Below are 23,305 nucleotides of genomic sequence, written 5' to 3' on the forward strand. Positions count from 1 at the left end.
GAATATTTGACAGAATTTCACTAATTTTCCCATTCAACTCCAACATTCCCTGTTTTGTATCTAATAGAATGACACAGTCTGGCAAACATCTGCTCCCATGCAACAGGTCCGAAGTCATTTTGCTTGAAACTAACACATGTAGCGCTCGCTGTGCCTTGATCCAATGCATTCATATTCCTTTGCATATATATAACTAGAAGCACTGCGACACACAGTCATTCCAAGCAAGCAATGTGATTGTGCTTTAGTCTTATAATCTCCTATGACTGTGGCATCATCTAGTCTCCTTTTTTAAACAATAGCTTTTTCTCAATCTCTGCAACATTGTGCTAAATGCCAAAGACAGAAGTTTGTCTCAGCGCATGACTGAAAGAAGCTATTTATAGATACGTTAACCCTTCATGAATCATAGTCTGCTCTTGTGTGCCTAAATATTTATAAATATTACACTTCAACTATTCGTACCTTTTTTTTTCTGTGCCTGCTCAATTTCATGTTTTTTTTCTCTGCATTCTGAAGCCATCACATAATCTCTGTCTAGGTGACATGCAAGCTTGTAAGAGTCTGACCCAGTCAAAGGAGAGATGAGGCACCTAGATGTTGATTTACCATGTGTAGCGTCCACTACAACCACTCCCTGGCTGCCATGAGCGGAAACGACATGATGGCGCACTCTCTTACACTGGAACAGAAGACGGCGTTTGCCTTCGTGGGGCTGTTATTAGTGTTTCTGGGCCTGCTGATAGTGAGGTGTTTCAGGATCCTACTGGACCCCTACAGCAGCATGCCATCTTCCAACTGGGCAGACGGCATTGAAGGGCTGGAGAAAGGGACATTTGAGTATGCCCTGACTTAACACAGGGCACAGACATCCATAGATGTCCTCACAAACTTATATCACTATAGGCTTTCATATGCATTCACTGATGACATTCACACAAAGGTCACAGTTGTGCGTACCTGTGTTACAGTTGCAAAACAAAACATTTATTGGGATTTTGTTAATATTCAAAGTTGGATACTTTCCATGGGATTTATTAGGTAATTAACTTGTTTTGGCGTTTTCACAAAGTAGCGGTTTTGCAATATCGGTGCATGTGATAGTGGAATGCACTGTGCATGCAGGGGGGGTGTGGTTTTAATAGACCTGCGGTACAATGTGTGCATGGGACAGAGACAGGCATAGTGCAGGGAGAGGTGCTTTGAATGCTTTTTAATTCCCATGAAAAGTTTCCACTTTCTGCAAGCCTACACCTGACACTCCATTAAAGATATGTGTGACGGACCTAACTAATACACCAAAGCTGTGTATTATGCTCTTTGTGTGTGCTCTTCACTCAGCCGAGAGTGGTTTCTCCTGTCTCTCCATGTAGTGGGAGTGGCAAATGATGTGTCATATTCTTCAGCATCAAATGACATGAAAATGGCTGAAACTCCCTTTAAACCCTTGCCTGGAAGCTGAATGTAGACAGATACTTGCAGCGAGAAGTGGACACGGTTGGGAGAAATTTTGCAGTACTCATTACTGCATTATTCCAATCTAGACTCAGGGACAAGTTTCCTAAAGTGATCTACGAATGGCAAATGAAGTGACCCGTTGAGCCATTCTGCACAAGAATGTATGTGACTGGATACAGGGTATCGGTGTGGAAAAAAGTGTGGATTGTGTGGACCAATCAAATCCAATCTGATGGCAAATCAAAGACATGCCGCTGCTGTGTACACAGCAGTACACGGTGGTATTTGGGTTTAGAAGTCTTGTAATGGACGACTACTGAGCAAACTGTGATTTGTATTATTGTTTCTTAATGATGCAAAAACATCTTTCAGAGTTTATACTGCTGCTGTCGCTGTTGAATGATAGCTTGTGGTTTGTTGCCAAAAGTCTGTGAGCTAAGGAAACAACATGTTTACTATCCATTTATTTGTTCCAAATGACAGTTGATAAAAAATGTCTGTCTAAATGTTGGCAAATGGAGCCAAGAAAATAAGGATTACAAACTTGAAGGACTCGCTATCTTTTTATGCTGCTAGATCTGCGTAGGAAAAGGTCACATGGAAAATGGACATTTAGCAGCACTGTGTGTGGACATCTTTCTTCACGTACTTCTCAGCCACCTTCATTCCACTCACCCTTCAGACAGAAGAAGACAGGACGGTTCTAAACAGAGCATCTGTCACAATGCAGAGTGGTCAAAGTGTTGAGCTTTCCTTTGCAAATTTCTACAATTTCCTCGTAGTGCTGTGAATCTGCCTTACTGTGACCTTCAATGGGTTTATGTGCCTTCATCTAGAAACATCAGAGCTGTATGGTTGCAGACTTGTGTGTGTGTGTGTGTAAAGGGGGGTGGTGTGCCTGACATATCATGATGACAGCTCTTTAGACCTGTTCTTGTTGACATTTGACTATGATGTAAATAAATAGAATTTCTTCACTTAAAGTATGGACTTGAGAAGTGTGAGTATATTTTTGTCCCTCTATTTGTCCCTATCAATGATGTAGACCAGGGGTCTCAAACTCAATTTACTTGGGGGCCACTGGAACTAGGGTTTGGGCGAGACTGGGCCGCATCAGGTTTTCCAAAAAAAACGCATTTATTAAAAACATAAAAATGAATAAACTTTGCTTTGGTTTCGATTTTCTACTAGAAAAGCTCTGATAAAACATTCCACTGTTCTCAAATATCTTACTTTTTATTTTTCTACACAAAATAAGATGAAAAATAAATAAACAAATCAAGAATAAAGAAAATCAATCAATCAGTAATAAATAAATGAATATAATAATAATAATAATAAAACGGAAAATAATAAAAACTTAAGAAACCACATATAGTTGGTGGGTAGACAAATTATTTTTTTCAGATTAAAATGAACAAAGCATTATTAGAGCCCTGTAGACATGACAAAACACGACTATAGTCACATTTATACTCTTTTTATTTACAACATATTGCGCAACTGCAGGGTCTTGAGACACATGCTAACTCGCAAACTAGAGAGCTAGCGACCTAAACCAAGTCATTTCCTTTAAACTTAAATAGTCAAAAACTTACCACTTCCACACGGATAGGGAGGACAACTATTAACAGTTATTTAACTTTAACATGAACATTAATCAAACATAATATTTTTTTCTGGGTACATGATACCATACAGCATCCATATCAAACTTGCACGGGCCGCACTAACATTAAACTTTCATATCAAGGCGGGGGCCTCAAACTAGTGTCCTGTGGGCCATATTTGGCCCACGGGCTGCGTGTTTGAGACCCCTGGTTTAACGTGCAACGCCAGTCAACCACAGCAGATGAAAGAGTTATTTTATTAGATGAAATATGAATCTATAGACATGAAAAGGAACCAAAAAGAATGTTGGTATAGTTAACCACAATGCTGTAACTGTTGTGTAGTCGTTTGTCTTCAAGACAATCAAGCACACCTCTTTTGACACATCATTCATCAGGAATGCAACCATGCTGTACCATTATCTCTGTCAACTGTGGTACAATCTTATCTGAAATCTATTTTTGGTGAGGGCTCAAACATGGGACATTTCCTTTTGACTTACTAACCTGAATCTTATATAAATACATCGGATTCCCTAAAATATGTCCTTTATATCTTGTTTGTTTCCACCAGGAACACAAACATGCACACACACACACAATAGTAGTCGCTCATAATGGGAGTTATTGCTCTTTTCTTGGCAAACTGGAATTTATTGACGCATTAATTTTTGAGAATGCTTTTCTTTGGGCGAGACAGCGACAGCAAGACTACTTGCACTGTCACTATATGGGTCATCATTTTCATTGTCATTGTGATGTCTTGGACAATGTCACTGTCTCACCTTGGCCCCTTGCACACTTTTACAAGCAGCAGTATATATGATCTCATATTATTTTCAGGAGAAAAAAAATCCTTGAATGTACAACTACAAAAAAGTACAAATCATCTTTATGGAACACTCATGTACAGAGTCAGGCAAAATGATCTGACATGTTTGTAGGTTAAATAAAAGGCAAATAAAGTAAAGAAACAAAATAGTGTTTTTATTTTTGTACATATAATGTCATTCTGTTTCATTATGTTTTAAATATTAAATCAGTTCTGGCGGTGCGAGGTCGGCCGGTTGATTTTTTTTTCAATGCAGATCCAGTAGCTCTGAAGTTGGTAACCCATAACAAGATGGTGTTTCGAGCTGGTACTGGATCATGTCTATCAAGATTGAAGTGCATACGAAATATTTGTTTGTTTTGATAAACGTTTTCCACAATGAAAGCGCGATGCTCAGTAGTCAAATTCATGGCAGCAACTGAAAAATAAACTAAAAACAATGGCACTATAAAGAAACAAATAAAAATGGCATTATATGTACTTTTAGAAAATAATTGATTCTTTACTCGGCGGCACAGTCTAGTGGTTAGCGCGCAGACCTCACAGCTAGGACACCAGGGTTCAATTCCGCTCTCGGCCATCTCTGTGTGGAGTTTGCATGTTCTCCCCGTGCATGTGTGGGTTTTCTCCGGGTACTCCGGTTTCCACCCACATTCCAAAAACATGCTAGGTTAATTGGCGACTCCAAATTGTCCATAGGTATGAATGTGAGTGTGAATGGTTGTTTGTCTATATGTGCCCTGTGATTGGCTGGCGACCAGTCCAGGGTGTATTCTGCCTCTCGCCCAAAGACAGCTGGGATAGGCTCCAGCACCCCTCGTGAGGAAAAAGCGGTACAAAATGAATGAATGAATGATTCTTTACTTTATTTGACTTTTATTTAACCTACAAATGTGTCATATAATTTTGCCTGACCCTGTAGAATAAAGAAAGAAACACTTTGTACATAATTACGGGTCATTTAGTGGTTCCAATATTGGTAGAAGAGCCAGGACGCCTCCTGTAGCGTGTTATCATGGGCAACCACAATAATGTCACAGTTTAGTTTCCTCCTCCTTTGGGACCGTCTGCCTCATTCCATTTATTTAGAGAAAACACTTGACAGAATCCAATGCAATGACATAAACTATTGTATGGGAATGTGAGGGAGACTATAAAACAAGACTATAATAACAGAAATCTATTTTTTCATGTCTAAATTTGTCCATGTAGTGATTTCTGTATGCATGCTTGACGGCTATTTTGGACAACAAAGAGTTACTGCTGGGAAGCCAGTTGAAGGTCAGAGAAGGGGACAGGACTCAACTGTAATCATATTCCATGTAGAATTACATAAAGTTGACCTAAGTGTTCATTGAACACTTGTTACAAAGTGTAGCTAGTAGTCAGACAAATCATGAACCTTAGCTTTTACTGATTATAAATCATAAAATTTATCACTCGTGGTCTTCGGACTGCTCAATTCTTTTTTGTTGTGATAAGATCAGTAGATACAATAGCAGTGGTAAAAGCAAAAATATTCAGCTGTAAATTGTCATGTTTTGTTGGTCTTACCAGTATGGGATGTGTGCCACCATACCAGCAGAGACCAAAAAGTAGAGGGAGCACCCTGCTGGAAAAACCAGCATAGACCAGCTACCAACATAGACCAGCATATGTTGTGTTTCCGTGCTGGTACACTGGTCTATGCTGGTCTGGAAGGCCAACATACCAACACAGAAACACAACATATGCTGGTATGCCAGCACAAAACCACAATGTATGCTTGCCTATGCTGGTCATGGTGGTAGCTGGTCTATGCTGTTTTTTTAAGCACGAGGAGAGAAGGTGTTTCTCCGTGTCATGTCTGAATAATTCACAATGCTTGCCTTTTTTATTTCCAGTAACAGTTTACGATCATATGTGAACTTGTGTTCACCTCCTGCAAGCTTTGAGGTGGTATTGACTATTGAAGCTAATGCTTTTATAGCCAAACAAACGTTGACTTTTCAGCAGACAACTATGGTGCATTCCATTCCCGCAAAAACAACCTTGGTCTTCTCTAAATGAGCTTCATGAGGCAGTTAACTGAAATGGTTTTCACTTCCCAGGTGTGCCTTGTCTGGGTTACGCTTTGCGCTTTGCTTGTTTAAACAATATGCGTTCAAAAGAGGAATACATTTGTGTTTTTTTCCACAAAAATGTCAGACTTTGGCGTTATTTTTTTTCTCCCTTCATATCACTGCACGCTTTGCTTGTCAACAGTGTTTCATGGTGTCTATGGCTGGGATAGTGAAAGTAAACGTATGACTACTACGGGTGTCACAAGACAAGATGAGGCAATATTTTAACATTTATTTGATTATTTGTTTTAAGTACAATGAAAATAAATAATAATAAAAAAATATAAAAAAAATTCCTCATATTTACTTGTCTTTGTCTGTTTACGTTTATTCACTACGAGCAGCCAATTTGGTAGAATTTCAGGACAAAACAGGGCGCCAAAGGCAGACATACTCGTTCTGTATGCTGCAATGGAGGTGGAGCTGATCGGCATAGTGGGATCGGCATTATAAAGCAAGTATCAGCCAATGTTGATGCCGTGCTTTTTCATTGACAGCAGCCGATGCCGATCAGTGGCCGATTGATCGGAGCACCCCTCATTGTCAGTACTGTTTTAATGTGTGTTTAAATTAGTTAAATATTACCAGGATTTCACAGCATTAACTGTAAGCAAGCAGTAAAATAATGTAATGAAAATCTGGTTGGCCCTATGCCCAGATTTCTTATTTTAAACTAGTATTTTAAATTGGTATTGTCATGTAGATTGTCTAAATGTATATTTAAAATATATATTTTCATTTTTAGTTACTGTGTGATAAGTTTATAAGATAAGTTTGTAAGATGAAACCGTGAGTCAAAGTGTTATATTGAGTGCCATTTCCAATGAGTTGATAACCTTGTTGTGACTGTTCTAATAGCTCCTGATTGGCTTCTGGCAAAGAAATAGCTACTGTTACTGATTTGTGAGCAGCACAGTTTCTGAAGGACTGGAAAAGATTGGAAAAGAGTCAAAAAGTAGCTGCATCACTGTATAAGCAATGGTTAAGAAAAAAGGAGTGGCTTATACACCAGAATTAACAGCAACAGGAAAATTATAGCAAATTAACTTAAATTATTGTAATTAACTGCAAAAAAATCACAGCTGTGAAATTACAGTAAATAATACAAACTTTATTCTAATTAACTGTAAAATCACAGTTGGCTGGCAACCAGTCCAGGGTGTACCTCACCTCTCATCCAAAGTCAGCTGGGATAGGCTCCAGCATACGCCTGCAATCCTAATGAGGATAAGCGGTATATAGAAAATTTAGTGGATGGATGTAACATCACAGCTGTGAAGTTACAGTAAATTACTGTAGAGATATTTCACAGCAAATTATTGTAATGGTACTGTAAAAGCCAATTATTAGCCAGTAATCTACTGTGAATTTGCACTACAATTTTTTTTACAGTGTTCTCATCTGAAGCATTATAAAAATAAAAATAGTTACATGTTGTATGTGGACATTCCAGTCTTACTTTAATCAATAAACTATTACTACAAATGTTAATGAAATGTAAATAAAATAAAATAAAACGTGAATGTTCTTTGTCACATTTTAGTGCAATTTACAAATGTGTTATATATTTGTTACTTGAATGTTGTTAGGAGATCCTACAGAGATTGTTTAGATATAGAAACGTGGTCCTTTTTGATTTTATGTGAGTCGCTGCTCGGTAGTGCCTAAGGCATTTGGTCGGTGCCTATAGAAGTTCTGTTTAGGTTAATTAGGGCTCTGATTGGTGCAAGGTGGCGTAGACTGGCGGTAGACTGATGGGCATGGTGGTGCACCATGGGGAGATGTCCACAGATTCAGTTTGGCGCAGTGACAATTTCATGACAATTAGTGCGCCGAAGGTACCCTGAAAGCTTGCCAGCTCTGACCTGGTCACCAAAACCTCACAGGCAGGTTTTTCAGTGTCAGGCACATTTCAATGCAACCAGCAACCACTGTTTAATGTAACCGTCTGAACCAGCATGTACATTTTTGTATGAATTGTCCCATCGCATCTGATGCCAGATCAAAGCTGTCACGCTTAATGAGAGTCAATAAGAGGTGTTCATTAGATTGGTTAGGATTACACTCGGTTTTGTTAAGCCATCTCACGCATTCTCTCCTCCCTTGCCAATTGGGGAGGGATGGAGGCGTGGGTGCGCCGGACGGCGCTGCTCACGAAAATGTCAAAGTGCAATGGCCACACCCCATTAGCTACGAAATTAGAGCCCTAGGTGGAAATGTGAGTGTCAATGTTTGTTTGTCTTTCTATGTGCTATGATTGATTGGCGACCATTTCAGGGTGATGTCACCTGAAGTCAGCCTGGATCGGCTCCAGCTCACCCACCACCCTAAGTTGACATTATATGAAGTAAAGTAAATAAATGGGTTACACTTAATGAGTCTTTTTTTACACAGTACAGCCGTGTAAGATGAAGAATTGCGAGTTTGTTTGGTGCAATGTACAATGTACTATTGCAGTAAAAAGAGGCACCTCTTAGATAATGCTGCAGTGTGTATGTCTCCTGAGCCTGTTGGACAATATAATGAAGATTTCCCGCCTGCCCTCTTGCTGTCCATAGAATTTGGAGTGTTTGCACCTACTGCTAAGGACTAAATGGGCTGTGCACTCTTTGAGGTGACCTGCAGACTGTAAATTAAGTCAGACAAAAGTTGAGTAGTGGTGCAATATGAAGGATGTTTATGTCCAGACCAAAGACAGCAACAAATAAACACACTGCAGCGTTTGCTTTCTAAACAATCAAAGCTTTAAGTCTGACAAAGTTATTATGTTATTACAAACTCAAGTTATGTGTTTCCTTTTGGCATAATTCTAAGATAAGAAGTATTGGCCTGGATGCAATTGTGGAAAATTTTCTCACCTGAGTATGACTCACTCTGTAGAATTCCGAAAGACAACTGTTACAACTGGCCACGATGTTCTGGCTCTGATAAGTGAGGAAGGGATCGCTTCCTTTCAATCTGTACATAAAACAAGTGATTGCATTTTCAGCAATGCAAAGCAACCCCAAGGTCAGATTTTGAGTCATTAGCCTGCCTTTCGCTGTGTGCATAAATCAATGTTTATCAGTAATAAGGAAGTTTACCTGTTAAAAGTCTTTAAAAAAGTAGTTCAGGAGTCATGTGGCTGCAGAGAAGTGCCTTGGGCATGTTCCTGTAATTCATGGTCTCACATTAACTCTCATTTTATGGCCATTTCTTCACTTCAAGTCAAGACTTTCCTGCAGAGAGTACGGTGACAAATAGCATTACTTTCATCAACTGTGTCACTTTACCAAATTGACTTTTAGCTTATGTCAGTCTCTTATGGTGCAGATCTATAGAAACATATTCAAGAAGGTGTCATTCAGCACTTACAGTATGATGCTTTGTTATGTGAACTTCCTCAATGGAAACGTCCATGTAGATATATTCCTCTGATTCATCCAAAGGACACTTTAGTCAAAGAAAACTAGTTAGCTCCATAAAGTGCCACCAGTGAACAGAATGTGCTGTTACTTAGCACTTCACATAATAATATTAGTAATCAATTCTCCAGAGCTCAGGCAATGAGTTCTTTTATCTCTCATTTGGCGTTTATGACTTGGTTAATCGTTAAGCAATGCCTTTGTTTTCCCTCGAATGGAGCAAGGACATATTTGACACCCCTCGTTTGGTTTTCTGAGGGTTGATCCAGAGAGTTAGCCAATAGCTGATGTATGACCCTGAGATGCAGGGTATAAAGGTGAGCTATCGGAGGCGAATCGAGTTTGTACATGAGAAAAAGCCCTGCAAAGAAGTTTAACTATTGCAGATATATGTATGTCGATAAGCCAGTTGTTGCTGCGGTCGGTTCCACAAAAACTTTCTTCAAGGTCTGAAGAGGCGTATTTTCCTTGACTCTTTCAACTTGAGAAGCTCCTTCAGCATTCCTGATGGAAAAGGTGAAGTCTAACGGAGGGGAGCATGTTAACCCCGCTTATGATTCAACTTTGGATGAGCCACCAGGCTATGAGAACAATGACGATCACAGGACCGTCCGGCCCTCAGTGGTCAGCGCGTTTGGTCACGACACTTTGGATCGTGTGCCTAACATCGACTTCTATCGTAATGCGGGCAGTGTGAGTGGTCACCGGGCTGTGCGACCATCCCTGCAGGAGCTGCACGATGTCTTTCAAAAGGTGAGTACGAATCTGACATAAGAAATGTGCATCAATGTATAATCTATCAGTTTGTATCTATAACTATATCTTGCCCTTCATCTCACCTTGGGAATACCTTTTGTCACTTAATGTGATTTATTGGTCAAACAGTTTACAGTTGCTGGTACAATTACATTCAGTGTCCACAGTTCACATATTATCTCCAGAGATGTGAAAATAAAACAAGGCGCTCAACCTTATTCCTGCAAGTATTTGACACACTTACCAACTTTATTGCTTTTTTTATTAGATGTTTATAACACCCTGTGTTGCAAACTACATGGGGTAATAGGTCAATTGAGTGGTATAGTCTGGAATAGTTCATCTTTCTCGCCAACTTTTTGCTAAACGTTTGCTAAATACAAGGATGAAGAGTCTTGAACCAGTCATGATGTGCTATATATATCACTATATTGACACTTACTATGGTACCCATTATGTCATTGGATGGTCATATCACCTCGTACTTCGGTACATGACAAAAATAAAATAAAATAAATAAAAACAAAATAAAAAAAGAAAAATGAATCTTAAACTATATTAGGAAAGCAGGAAGTGAACAAATGCAACAGTCACTGATTGTAAAAGTACCAGATGGAGGGGTAGGATTTAATAAGCTTTGCTTCTTCCTACTCCTTTTGGACATGTGGAACTGTGAACTGATTATGTGATGCACTCAATTGGAATCTGATGCATGTTCAAATGAAATAAAACCATTACCATTACCAAAAGCATTTCTCTTAGTTGTCAGATTTCAAAATACAATATGGCGGAAACGTATGTAGAATATTGTTCGATAAGAAACAGTTTGTAAATAAACCCTGGAATAATGAATGACCTGGATGTACAGCTTTGAACTGTTCAACATTCAAATGACACACTTGGGCAATTTAGCAGCAAGAAGTGGACACTGCCTGTCCGACAACTTTAAAGTAAAATGCATCAGTGAGGTCAGAATAAATAATATGTCAGAGAGTCATTTAATAGTCTATATTTATCTTCATAGAATGTTGAAATTAAGTTTGCCTTTTTCCTTTTCAGTTCTCAAGGGCAGACGGAGCAGTGTAATGAATTGACAAATGATTTATCAATCTTCATCCCGATGAAAAGATGCAAATGCTACTTCTAAGTGAACCCTTTTAAGGTTAAAATGCACCTTAATCTTTCTCATTACCTTTACAAACAGAATGGAGCCATCTCTGTGCCAGACACTGTGGAGGACGATGGCGAGGGGAGCGACGGCACCCCCTCTGATGATGTGGAGTCGGCCGTTCCCCTAAAGAGCGACACAGGAGCAGTAAAGTTCGGCTGGATAAGGGGAGTCCTGGTAGGTTATTTTGCCTCATGACAAGCTCCCTTTGATTTATAGAAGCGAGCGTCACAGAACAGGCACCGTGTCTTCATAACACAGCAGGTTTCTAACCAGTTAACCACATCTGTTAGAGAAGAAGACGCTTCTTGTTCATTATCCCTGTCCATCATTTTATAGTAATAAATCATGGCTCTCGCATATGACTTAATTTGTCGCCCACAGGTGAGATGCATGCTGAACATTTGGGGTGTCATGCTGTTCATTCGCCTGTCCTGGGTGTTTGGACAGGCCGGCTGGGGTGAGTCAGCATTGTTGCACACAATTAGCCCAGTTCAGCCTGTCCTATTGTTTATTGTAGAATAACCAATTAATTATTGGGAGTCAAGTCGAGTCAATTTTACTTATACTCTATATAGCATCACAGCAGAAAAATCCCTTTACATATTTACCATGTGGAACAGAACTAAGACTAAGTAGTTTTTGTATAGGCCAGTGGTCCCCAACCTTTTTTTTGTGTTCCCTCGAACCTAAGCAGGGAAAATACAGTCCATCTGTGCAGTGTTGGAGAAAGTACACAACTACGGTGCATTCAAGGACCAGCGAACAAGGTGGAAAGGCCAAAATACAACAAAACAAAACATGCAAACAAAATTCACACTGAAAATTCTCATTATATTATAAAAAAAATTATTATTATTGACATATTCATTCATTCATTTTCTACCGCTTTTCCTCACGAGGGTCGCTGGGGTGCTGGAGCCTATCCCAGCTGTCTTCGGGCGAGAGGCGGGGTACACCCTGGACTGGTGGCCAGCCAATCACAGGGCACATATAGACAAACAACCATTCACACTCACATTCATACCTATGGACAATTTGGAGTCGCCAATTAACCTAGCATGTTTTTTTGTAATGTGGGAGGAAACCAGAGTAATTATTGACATATTGATTTACAAATTGATATACATTTAAAATAAAATAAAAAAAACTATACAGTATATACAAAACATTTTTTAAGCTGTCTTTTTTTTTTTTTTTTAAATCATTGAGTCTGAAAGTTTTCTGCGGCCTAATGTGGCTCATGGATCGGTATCGAGAACCCCTGGTCTAGACAACTCTTCTGACTAGGAGAATCGTACTGCAACAAACTCCCCACAAAATTATACTGTACTCACAAACTCAGGGAAAACCAATTGTATTAACATTCACCAAGATGCAATATGTCCAATCCAAATATGTGACATAGACTATTCACTTATACTATGGACTATGAAAGACTAAACTACAAAAGAAAATTACTTTATATAATGTTGATTTGGTTAAACATTGCCTAAAGAATTCAAAAAATTTGTTGTGGATTTCCTTTGCATTAAATTAGGAATTTTTGCTCTCACTGTGTGTAAAGGTGACCACTAAAGCAAAAAAGCCTTTCATTGTACAAACAAACTGCTTAATGACTGACCAAAATATGACATGTGAATACACGGTCAATTGAAAAGTATTGATTTGTGCACATTCCAGGTTTGGGAACTGTGGTTATTGCGCTCAGCTGTGTGGTGACAACCATTACTGGTCTTTCCATGTCGGCCATTTGCACTAATGGTGTGGTCAGGGGGGGTAAGTTAATACACTGTCCAACCACACCATAAGAAACCAATGAGCTACACTGAAATGAATTAACCTTTACTGTAATAAATGGGTCATTTTCAGGAGGGGCGTACTACCTAATATCTCGGAGCCTGGGACCAGAGTTTGGCGGTTCGATCGGTCTGATTTTTGCATTTGCGAATGCAGTGGCTGTCGCCATGTATGTGGTGGGATTTGCTGAGACAGTGGTAGATTTGCTCAAGGTGAGAAAGCAATATTTTACTATTTACTCACAAAAGCTATGTAATTAGATCCCTATTGCTGAGTATATTCTTTCCCTTGTGTGCGTATCAGGAGCACAATTCACTCATGGTGGATCCATTAAATGACATTAGAATCATTGGTTGCATCACAGTAGTCCTGCTTTTGGGCATATCTGTTGCTGGAATGGAATGGGAGGCTAAGGTTAGTAACATTTTAATCATAAATCCTCAAGAATACTGAGGGAATTTTAATACAATAAATTCAATTGTCATTACCAACCCCAGGCACAGATAGTGCTACTCATCATCCTGCTGGCAGCTATTGTGAATGTATTTGTGGGTACCTTCATCCCTCCAACGGCTGACAAGAAATCCAAGGGCATATTTAATTATGACGGTAAGAATATAAGTGTGATCTCTCAGCACGAATACACATTCACATGATAAGCACATATCAGTTGAATTCTCACTTTCGCATTTTTTTTCTTTTGTTTTCACAGCAAATATCTTTTTAGAGAATTTTCCGCCAGATTTCAGAAATGGGGAGTCATTTTTTTCAGTGTTCTCCATATTTTTCCCTGCTGCCACTGGGATCCTAGCAGGAGCTAACATTTCCGGGGACTTGAAGGTAACGTTTTGACACAAATTAACTGTGATTGCAATACATACAAATTATATTTCTGTATTTTTTTTAGGATCCTCAAGAAGCAATTCCTAAAGGTACCTTATTGGCTATTTTGATCACTGGTGTCACCTACCTGGGCGTGGCTTTGTGTGTCTGTAAGGAATTTAACATATCCAGTACACATTAGAGCACAATGAAAATCTCAAACTCTGTGTGTAATATATTTCTTCTTTGTAATTGGTCAGCTGCGAGCGTAGTACGTGACGCTACCGGAAACATAACTGACCTGATCACGTCTGAAGCGCCGTGTGTCGGCTCAGCAGTGGCAGCCTGCAAGCTCGGCTATAACTTTTCTTCCTGTGCAGTAGAAACATGCAGCTTTGGTTCAATGAACAACTTTCAGGTAAACAGCTTATAGAAAATGTACGCCTCACTGTCTTTTTTTTTGGGGGGGGGGTTCTATATGTTCTGAGAATCTTATCTTTACCACTGTGTATATCAGGTGATGACGTTGGTGTCGGGCTTCGGTCCTCTCATCATAGCCGGGACTTTTTCAGCCACGCTCTCATCTGCCCTGGCTTCTCTTGTCAGTGCTCCTAAAGTCTTCCAGGTCAGTTATTCCTAATCATTTCCCAAATACGTAACTGTACACCTGGAGGCCATTCAAAATATCGTTTTCAAAACGATTTTCGTACATGGTTTTAACTCAATATGTGACTTTTTTGTTGCCCCAGGCGCTGTGCAAGGACAACATCTACAAGGCCCTCCATTTCTTTGCCAAAGGATATGGCAAGAACAACGAGCCGATCCGTGGCTACATCCTCACTTTCATCATCTCTGTGGCCTTCATTCTCATTGGTCTGTTGAACTGACATCATGTGGTTTTGCTTCCGATACGATTCCGATATCACAGCTTTGAATATCAGCTGATACCAATATTGATCATCATATCATCACAAATCATACACATATATAGTAATATAGTAATTGTACAATAATAATATCAGAGATTTTTGATACTGATTGTACCGATCTACTGATATTGACATCAGATTGAGATAATATAGTGGCACTTAATGCAGTTTATCATTTATTTATTTAAGTATGGTTTTGTGTTTTGTAGGTGATCTCAACTCCATCGCTCCCATCATTTCAAACTTCTTCCTGGCATCCTATGCACTCATCAATTTCTCCTGCTTCCACGCATCCTATGCAAAGTCTCCAGGTGAGAAACTAATTAATGCTTACTTATTCATTTTAGTTTGACCTTACAGGCCGACCTTGCCCTGTCATGTTACACCAGGTTGGCGACCAGCTTACAAATACTACAACATGTGGCTGTCTCTGCTGGGGGCTTTGCTGTGCTGCGCTGTGATGTTTGTTATCAACTGGTGGGCTGCGTTGATTACTTACGGCCTGGAAATCCTTCTCTATATTTATGTGACAGTCAAGAAACCGGGTGAGCTGTTTGTGTATATGGTGCCCCCTGTTTCTAGCCTTCAATCGGTATTTTGGTCCTTACCTCTTATGTTCTTCCCAGATGTGAACTGGGGTTCATCAACTCAGGCGGTGACATTCGTCAGTGCCGTCAGCAATGCTCTGTCTCTATCTGGAGTAGAAGACCATGTCAAGAACTTTAGGTAAATCAAAATATTTAGTGCATACAGTATAATATCTGCATATGCATGTTTAAGACATTCTCGGCATAAAAACTACACCAGTAATTATGATGATTGCATCCTGTGTTGCATTTCAAATCATCCCCTTGCCATCATTGGCCAAATCTTGTTAAGGCTCTTGCAAGTTTGACCCCTTCATTTCATGCTTTAGACCTCAGATCCTGGCACTAACAGGGGCTGCTCGGACCAGACCAGCTCTGCTAGACCTGGCCCACTCCTTTTCAAAGAACTATGGACTCTGCCTCACCTGTGAAGTGATCGTGGTAAAGCCGAATTTGAATCTTATTGTTGGAAAGTACAATAACGTGTACATTATCAGTGTAGATTTCAAATGAGATCTTAATCTGACCAGGGGCCGAGATCTGAGGCCCTGCCGGAGATGAACGCTAGTATGGAGAAGAACCAGCTCTGGTTGAGGAAGACAAAACGCAAGGCATTCTACGCCGCTGTGGTCTGTGACAGCTATAGGAAAGGTGTTGAGACCCTGCTGCAGGTCAGTATAATCAAGAATATAAAAGAAAGCAACTGACCCCCCCCAAAAAAATCTACTCCATTAATGCATAACCGGAGGAAAAGAGACAGCAAAAGAAACAGTAACTGTTTTTTATTGACCGATGTTGTCCCAGTCAGTATCTATTGCTGTGCTCCAAGAGCCATCTTAATGATATGGCCGGACGAGGATAGAGTTAATGAGAAGCAGGAAAACAGTATTATGGCTTCCACTATCACATTCCAGATAAGACCTTGTTTCATTGTCAGGATTTCTGACTTCAAACAGTGAGGCAGCTCAAAGGCTATAATTGATTAACACTGCATGGATGAGGCCCTGCAGACACAAGAGCCTGTGTTAGTAAAACAACACAACAACTTTGGGATACGGGGAAACTTTTTTCTTTCTTTTAGGTTCCTCCCTATCCAAGACAAAGTTATCATGTTTGAAATTAGAATTATGAGACTTTTTTTATTTTTTTTATGAGACTTTCAACAAAAACATGGGCCAAAAGCTAAAACAGCCATTGTTTTCAAAGTGGTTTTTTTTCAATTGTCTTTGGCTTTTTGGTGCATATCTTTCACAGTGCCAACAGTGATAATAAACCAAAGATGAAAACGGTAAAGTTGACTACATAATGCTTGTGCTTGTAGGCCTCTGGTCTTGGCCGTATGAAACCCAACACGCTGATGGTAGGCTTCAAGAAAAACTGGAAGGTTTCAGGTGCAGAAGCAGTCCAGAGTTATGTGGGAGTGCTGCAGTAAGTCATTAACATTAATGTACTCGCACATCCAAAACGCATTGCAGTTGTTAGATGCAAATTTGGGATACTGTACTTGCATTGAATTGAAGTCTTCTTTCTCACAGTGATGCCTTTGACTTTGAATATGGAACAGTGATTTTCAGGATGAGCCAAGGACTTGATGTTGCGCATATTGTCGAGGCAGAAGGTCAGCAAGTATCTGAATTTTTTTTTCAATAATTTAAAATGCATGTAAATAAATATGAATTATGAATGAAAATGCAAAATGGACATTTAAAGGGGACCGTGATGCTTACTTTCAGCCCTTTGTATTGAGTTGTGGACTCCCATAGAGCAGCTACACACAATAAACCGCACAGAAACTTTGGAGGTCTTCCAGAATCTGCCCCTATTCCCTTGGCTTTCTAAAACGGCCTGTTTTAGTTTATTCCACCCCTAGCCGGCCTCCGAGCACGCCCACTCTGCTGTGATTGGTCACACTCCCAAGCTCTCCCGAGAACTTACGGACTACTGCCGAACCCCACTTTATGACTTTGTCGGTATAGGAGTTGATAATAAATAAATAAACCCTTTGGAGAGCTACACACTGTCACTTAGAGCTTGCGTTTATGACTTATGACTACTTATTAAGCACCTTTAAATACAAAATCATGCATTACTAATGAATGCCTAATGAATACTTACTGAGATGACTGATGAACAGACTTGGATTCGGTTATTAGTCTGGTCGTCAGGCGAGCAGGCTAGAGAAGGTGAAAAAAAAAGAAAATTAAAAAAAATATGTGGCATCTCACTGGACTCAAGAATACATAAGCTTTGAGAAAAATATGACTTCACAAGGATGTACACATTTAATTTGTGCGTTATTGTGCATTTGCAGTGGTGCATTGCATCATTCTAGAAGGTGTTTCAAATATTTTATATCCCTTATTTAGCATTATAAAAGGGGGGGGGGGATATTAGAAGCCTCTGATTGTGATGCAGTGCATTTCTACACTTCGTTGTCAGGCAGTAGTTACAATAATAAACATTTTGCTAAAAAAGTTCTTATTGTGTGGTGTATACAAACACTAAGCACATCATTTTGTCATTGTTTTTTTGTTCAGAGGAAATGCTAAAATCAGCAAAGGAGCAGCAAGCACTGGAGAATGAGTTCATGCCAAATGGAGGAAAAGCTAAAGGATTATTCAGAAAGTCCAGAAAATCCTCTCAGCAAGTGCTCACTACCCGAGGTAATGTTTAAATGCATTCTATTTGTAAAAGTTGCATCAGGAGATAAATCCGTAAAATACTACTTTAAATCTACAGTCTTGGTGATTTGAAGACCATTTGCCAAATGGAAGCAATGACTTTGGTCCTTTTTTGGAAACTTCTCCAGACTCCCATTAGGATATAAGTGAAGTAAAGATTTGTCTGGGGGAGTAATCCAATAAGAAGGTTCATTTTGTTCCAGCATCTCTAGAATGTGCACGCACACAAACACACACACACGCACACACACGCACGTACTGAGCTGCATCTTGCCAAGATGACAAGTGGTCGTTTGTATCTGACCAGCATCCTGCCTCCGTAGAACATCAGACCTGAAGGATGTCTCTTCATTGAATACACAGTCCCTCTCTGCACTTGATCAACTATTTACAATCCCCAATCTCATCCAGTTCTCATCTCTCCAATCTGTCGTCCCAGTGTCTGTGTGCGGCCCACCACCACCACAGGTCGCCATGATGAATGAAAAACTGATGGAGGCCAGTGCTCAGTTTAAGACCAAGCAGCCTAAAGGAACCATTGATGTGTGGTGGCTCTTTGATGATGGAGGTGGGTGATGCCTGTGTGCTCTTGTCTGTTTCTGAATTATTGTGTTACAGGTATATAGAGCTAAATGTAGTGGCTGGCACGCTTGCAAAAAATAACACTATGTATAATATCGTCATTATCTTAGCAAATCTTATCACTTATCTCTCCAATACATCATCACCGATATGCCTGGCTTTCATTTCTGCTAGTAACTTTGACCATTGGTAACTCATAACTCCCACCAGTGATCAGCTTTACTCACTTGTAAATTTGACGCTCGGCTCAATTTAACAAGCGTAAATGGAACAGGTCAGTGATAAAAGGTTCAGACAACTCCGAACCTCTACACTACAAGATCTCCTGGAACAATTCAGAATCAATATTTATCCAATAATATGATAAAAACATTTAAATAAAAGACATCTTGCTCACGGGGCGGCACGGCGGAATAGTGGTTAGCGCGCAGACCTCACAGTTAGGAGACCAGGGTTCAATTCCACCCTCGGCCATCTCTGTGTGGAGTTTGCATGTTCTCCCCGTGCATGCGTGGGTTTTCTCCAGGTACTCCGGTTTCCTCCCACATTCCAAAAACATGCTAGGTTAATTGGCCACTCCAAATTGTCCATAGGTATGAATGTGAGTGTGAATGGTTGTTTGTCTATATGTGCCCTGTGATTGGCTGGCGACCAGTCCAGGGTGTACCCCGCCTCTCGCCCGAAGACAGCTGGGATAGGCTCCAGCACCCCCTGCAACCCTCGTGGGGATAAGCAGTAGAAAATGAATGAACATCTACTCACCAGCGATTTCTCCTACGGAGTCAGCCATTGTGGGTGTTGCATGACTTGTTTTGCTCTGTTCAGCCAATCAGAGTCCGGAAAAATGCTGACATTACATCGGCCAGGTCAGCTGACGCTGTGAACCAAATGTGAAATATAATTAAAAAAACAGACCCATTGCTTAATGTTTAATTGATATGGGCCAGCATTAGTGACTCTGAAGGCCCTAGGAAGATTATATTGACATGGTAACACAAAGAAGCTGAATTCTGATTGGACTAAAAAAGTGAACAAACACATACAGTTGTCCCTTGTTGAATTTCCATGAAATAGTATTCCATTAGGGCTGCAACTATTGAATATTTTAGTAATCGAGTACTCTGATTAATCGAGTAATTGGAAAAAAAAATTTTTTTTGCTTGGTTAAAGAGCAATAATAAATTCTGAAGAAAAAAAATCTCCATTTCACTGAATAAAGAATGACAAATTTGTTACATTTTTCGATAATCGAGCGTTTTATTTCTTTAATTGACGTTGTTTATAGTGTAACAGCTGTCAAACTGTCACCGTTTTTACAAAACATTTTTATGGCTAATGCACGATGTTGCCCATTCCACTGATCCAAGTTTACTAAAATGGTGATGTGTTTACTTGCCCAAGGTCACTGTCTAACTGTCTAAAGACACCATAAACAGACACAATTATTTTAAAAGAACAGCTGAAATGAAGGTAACACAACAAAAAGTGAAGCCAATGGCACCACTAGCTACTTAGTCATGCAATAATAAATGAACAAACAAGTTAGTGACAAAAATCCATTAAGTTCATAATAAGTATTATTTATGCTTTTCTTCCAGGTCTCACTCTGCTGCTCCCATACATCCTAACTACGAGGAAGAAGTGGAAAGATTGTAAATTGAGGATCTTCATTGCAGGACAGCCCGGACGCAGCGATCTGGATAAAGAAGAGTGAGGGGAACCTGCTAATTGTTTCATGATCAATTATATCCTAACGGTGTGGGAGTCTGATTAACTGTCAATGGAGTGTGCAGTGAGCGAGAGCGTGAAATTAGAGGAGACGTTACTGGGCGGTGAATAAACTTTTATATGGAAGTTAATCAGTGTGGCTTTTGTCGTTTTGCAGGATGAAGTTGCTGCTGCAGAAGTTCCGAATTAAATGCACTGACATCATCGTCATTGATGACATCCATGTTAAACCTCGCAACGACAGGTGAATGATGCCGTCGCATCGCATCACACTAGTATCATGACTTTATTCTCATTTTCTCATTTTCTTGCTCTCAGCTTGAAGAAGTTAGAAGACATGATCGAACCTTTCCGTCTGCATGAGAGGACCAAAGAAACTGAGCAGGTTGCAGCAATGAGGAAAGAACAGCCCTGGAAGATTACTGATGAAGAGTTGGACACATTTGAGGAGAAGGTATTTGTACGAAAAAAACTGACGTATGGTATACAGTAGCAGTTATGCCCCCGAGGATGATCGAATAACAAACTAGGGGCCGCTGGCACAGGGTCCCTGGGCAGTACACATACAGAGGGAACAAAAAGTCAATAGTGAACTAAATTACACAAAAAACACCATAAAGATTATTATTTTGCAAACAACTCCTCCTCCTGGCCACACCGTTTTAGCTAGTTTGATTTCTTTTGGTGAAAAGGTAGGAATCAACGAGAAAAAAGCGAAAAATTAGAAAATTTGAAAAAAAGAGAAAATTAAAAAAGAAAGTGGGCTGCACAGCGGTCTAGTGGTTAGCGCAGAGACCTCACAGCGAGGAGACCAGGATTCAATTCCACCCTCAGCCATCTCTGTGTGGAGTTTGCATGTTCTCCCCGTGCATGTGTGGGTTTTCTCCGGGTACTCCGGTTTCCTCCCACATTCCAAAAACATGCTAGGTTAATTGGTGACTCCAAATTGTCCATAGGTATGAATGTGAGTGTGAATGGTTGTTTGTCTATATGTGCCCTGTGATTGGCTGGCGACCGGTCCAGGATGTACCCCACCTCTCGCCCGAAGACAGTTGGGTAGACTCCAGCACCCCCGCAACCCTTGTGAGGATAAGCGGTAGAAAACGAATGAATGAATAAAAAAGAAAGTTAAAAAAAATGAAATCAAGGAAAATGACAAAAAAATTTAATTAGAAAAATTAAAAAATTTGTTACCACTTTACAATTGTAATCAGATTACAAAAATAATCAGATTACTAATGAGATATCTTCATTTATACACTTAAATTCACAACAAATTCACTTGTGTGCATATTCAAATAAAAATCAATAATCAGGGCCTTCTGGTGAGATACTGCCCCCTTTTGGGTTGAAATGGAACTGAAAATTGCCACATTGGGAAGTTAAAGATGCCATCCCTTCGTGGCTCCAAATAACAACTTATCCATATATTCTCATTTTTTCCATAGTTGCTACTGCGATGAGGTATTAAATAGCAAGACTGATTTGAAGTCACCTGGGTTCGATTCCACTCTCGGCCATCTCTGTGTGGAGTTTGCATGTTCTCTCCATGTGTGCGTGGGTTTTCTCTGGGTACTCCGGTTTCCTGTCAAAACTTCCATGTTAGGTTAATTGGCGACTCCAAATTGTCCATAGGTATGAATGTGAGTGTGAATGGTTGTTTGTCTATATGTGCCCTGTGATTGGCTGGCGACCAGTCTGGGGTGTACCCCACCTCTCGCCCAAAAATAGCAGGGATAGGCTCCAACATGCCGGTCATAAGCGGTATAGAAAATGGATTGATTTGAAGTCATAAATAATAAAACTGATTTGTACTTTACAGACGAATCTCCAGATACGACTGAACGAGTTACTTCAGGAAAACTCCAAAAACGCTAACCTAATTGTGGTGTAAGTCCAGCCATCTTAGCCCTGTAACAAACTAAGCTCTATAATTAAGACTCTGATTGTAAGTCTCGGAACCTCTTTGCAGGAGCATGCCAATTGCACGTAAAGAAACCATCTCTGACTTCCTCTACATGGCCTGGCTGGATATTCTGACCAAGGACCTCCCACCTGTTCTTCTCATCCGAGGAAACCACAAGAGTGTCCTCACTTTCTACTCCTGAGAATTCTGTGGACTCGTCTATTTGATCAGATTAGAAAGAAAATGGGACTCTTCCAAAACCTTGGGTTTCATTATTCCATCTTACAGACCAAAGTCACGTCGCTTAGTTACAAATCTGCGAGAAGAAAGTCTCATCTAAGTAAAGACAAATATGTTTGTCTTTGTGACATACAGTCAATAACTTATGGATTGTTTTAAATGCATAAGATGTGCATATCAATGACGGTTAGATCACTTTGTTAAATCTGTACAAAGATGAATGATTTCAATCGTTACACAGTGTGATATGAAATAAATGTTTATAGTTGGAGTCTGTAATCATTCATCAATATTTTTTCAATTAAAAATAATGATTTAAAGCAAAATTAATATTTTTGTTTTAATACTCAAACTGTAAAATACTATTTTGTTGTTTACTTGTGCCGTAGTTAGAGTTTAGATGTATTTAAAGTTTTAAAAAAATAGCTTGATTAAAATCATGTAAATAACTGTTTACTGTAATGGATGTCTATTTAAGTATGCCTGTGATTTTAAGAATATGATTTAAGAATAAAACAAAATAAGCTGTTATTGTTTTTGGCTGTTATTTGTCAAACCTGGGTTTGAATCTCCGCTTGGGCATCTCTGTGTGGCGTTTGTATATTCTCCCTGTGTGTGCGTGTTTTCTCCAGGTCCTCCATCATTCAAAAAACATCAATGTTAGCTTAACTCGCGCCTCTAACTTATCCATAGGTATGAA

At 39.7% G+C, this 23,305-nt stretch overlaps 1 protein-coding gene across 1 annotated transcript; it reads left to right on the top strand.

The window, feature by feature from the left end:
- Positions 1-8,111: 8,111 nt before the first annotated feature.
- On the top strand, positions 8,112-23,269 carry slc12a1 (solute carrier family 12 member 1). Its single transcript, XM_058089489.2, has 26 exons — positions 8,112-10,159; positions 11,361-11,507; positions 11,715-11,790; positions 13,014-13,109; positions 13,203-13,342; positions 13,434-13,544; positions 13,628-13,739; positions 13,843-13,970; positions 14,038-14,122; positions 14,213-14,370; positions 14,470-14,577; positions 14,702-14,825; positions 15,091-15,192; positions 15,271-15,426; positions 15,508-15,607; positions 15,798-15,909; positions 15,999-16,139; positions 16,790-16,896; positions 17,004-17,086; positions 18,006-18,131; positions 18,589-18,717; positions 20,330-20,441; positions 20,617-20,703; positions 20,778-20,913; positions 22,282-22,349; positions 22,432-23,269. Exons 1-26 carry the CDS (start codon positions 9,914-9,916, stop codon positions 22,565-22,567), a joined length of 3,126 nt encoding a protein of 1,041 aa, XP_057945472.2. The 5' UTR covers positions 8,112-9,913; the 3' UTR covers positions 22,568-23,269.
- Positions 23,270-23,305: the final 36 nt, after the last annotated feature.

The sequence above is a fragment of the Doryrhamphus excisus genome, linkage group LG13 (genome assembly GCF_037039965.1).
Source record: "Doryrhamphus excisus strain RoL-2023G ecotype Guam linkage group LG13, RoL_Dexc_Guam_v1.1, whole genome shotgun sequence".
NCBI classification, from domain to species: domain Eukaryota; kingdom Metazoa; phylum Chordata; class Actinopteri; order Syngnathiformes; family Syngnathidae; genus Doryrhamphus; species Doryrhamphus excisus.

Coding starts and splice junctions, on each gene's coding strand:
- slc12a1 (XM_058089489.2), top strand. CDS start 9,914: ATGGAAAAGGTGAAGTCTAACGGAGGGGAGCATGTTAACCCCGCTTAT. Junction 13,545..13,627: donor GAATGGAATGGGAGGCTAAG/GTTAGTAACATT, acceptor TACCAACCCCAG/GCACAGATAGTGCTACTCAT. Junction 18,132..18,588: donor GCAAGTGCTCACTACCCGAG/GTAATGTTTAAA, acceptor CTGTCGTCCCAG/TGTCTGTGTGCGGCCCACCA.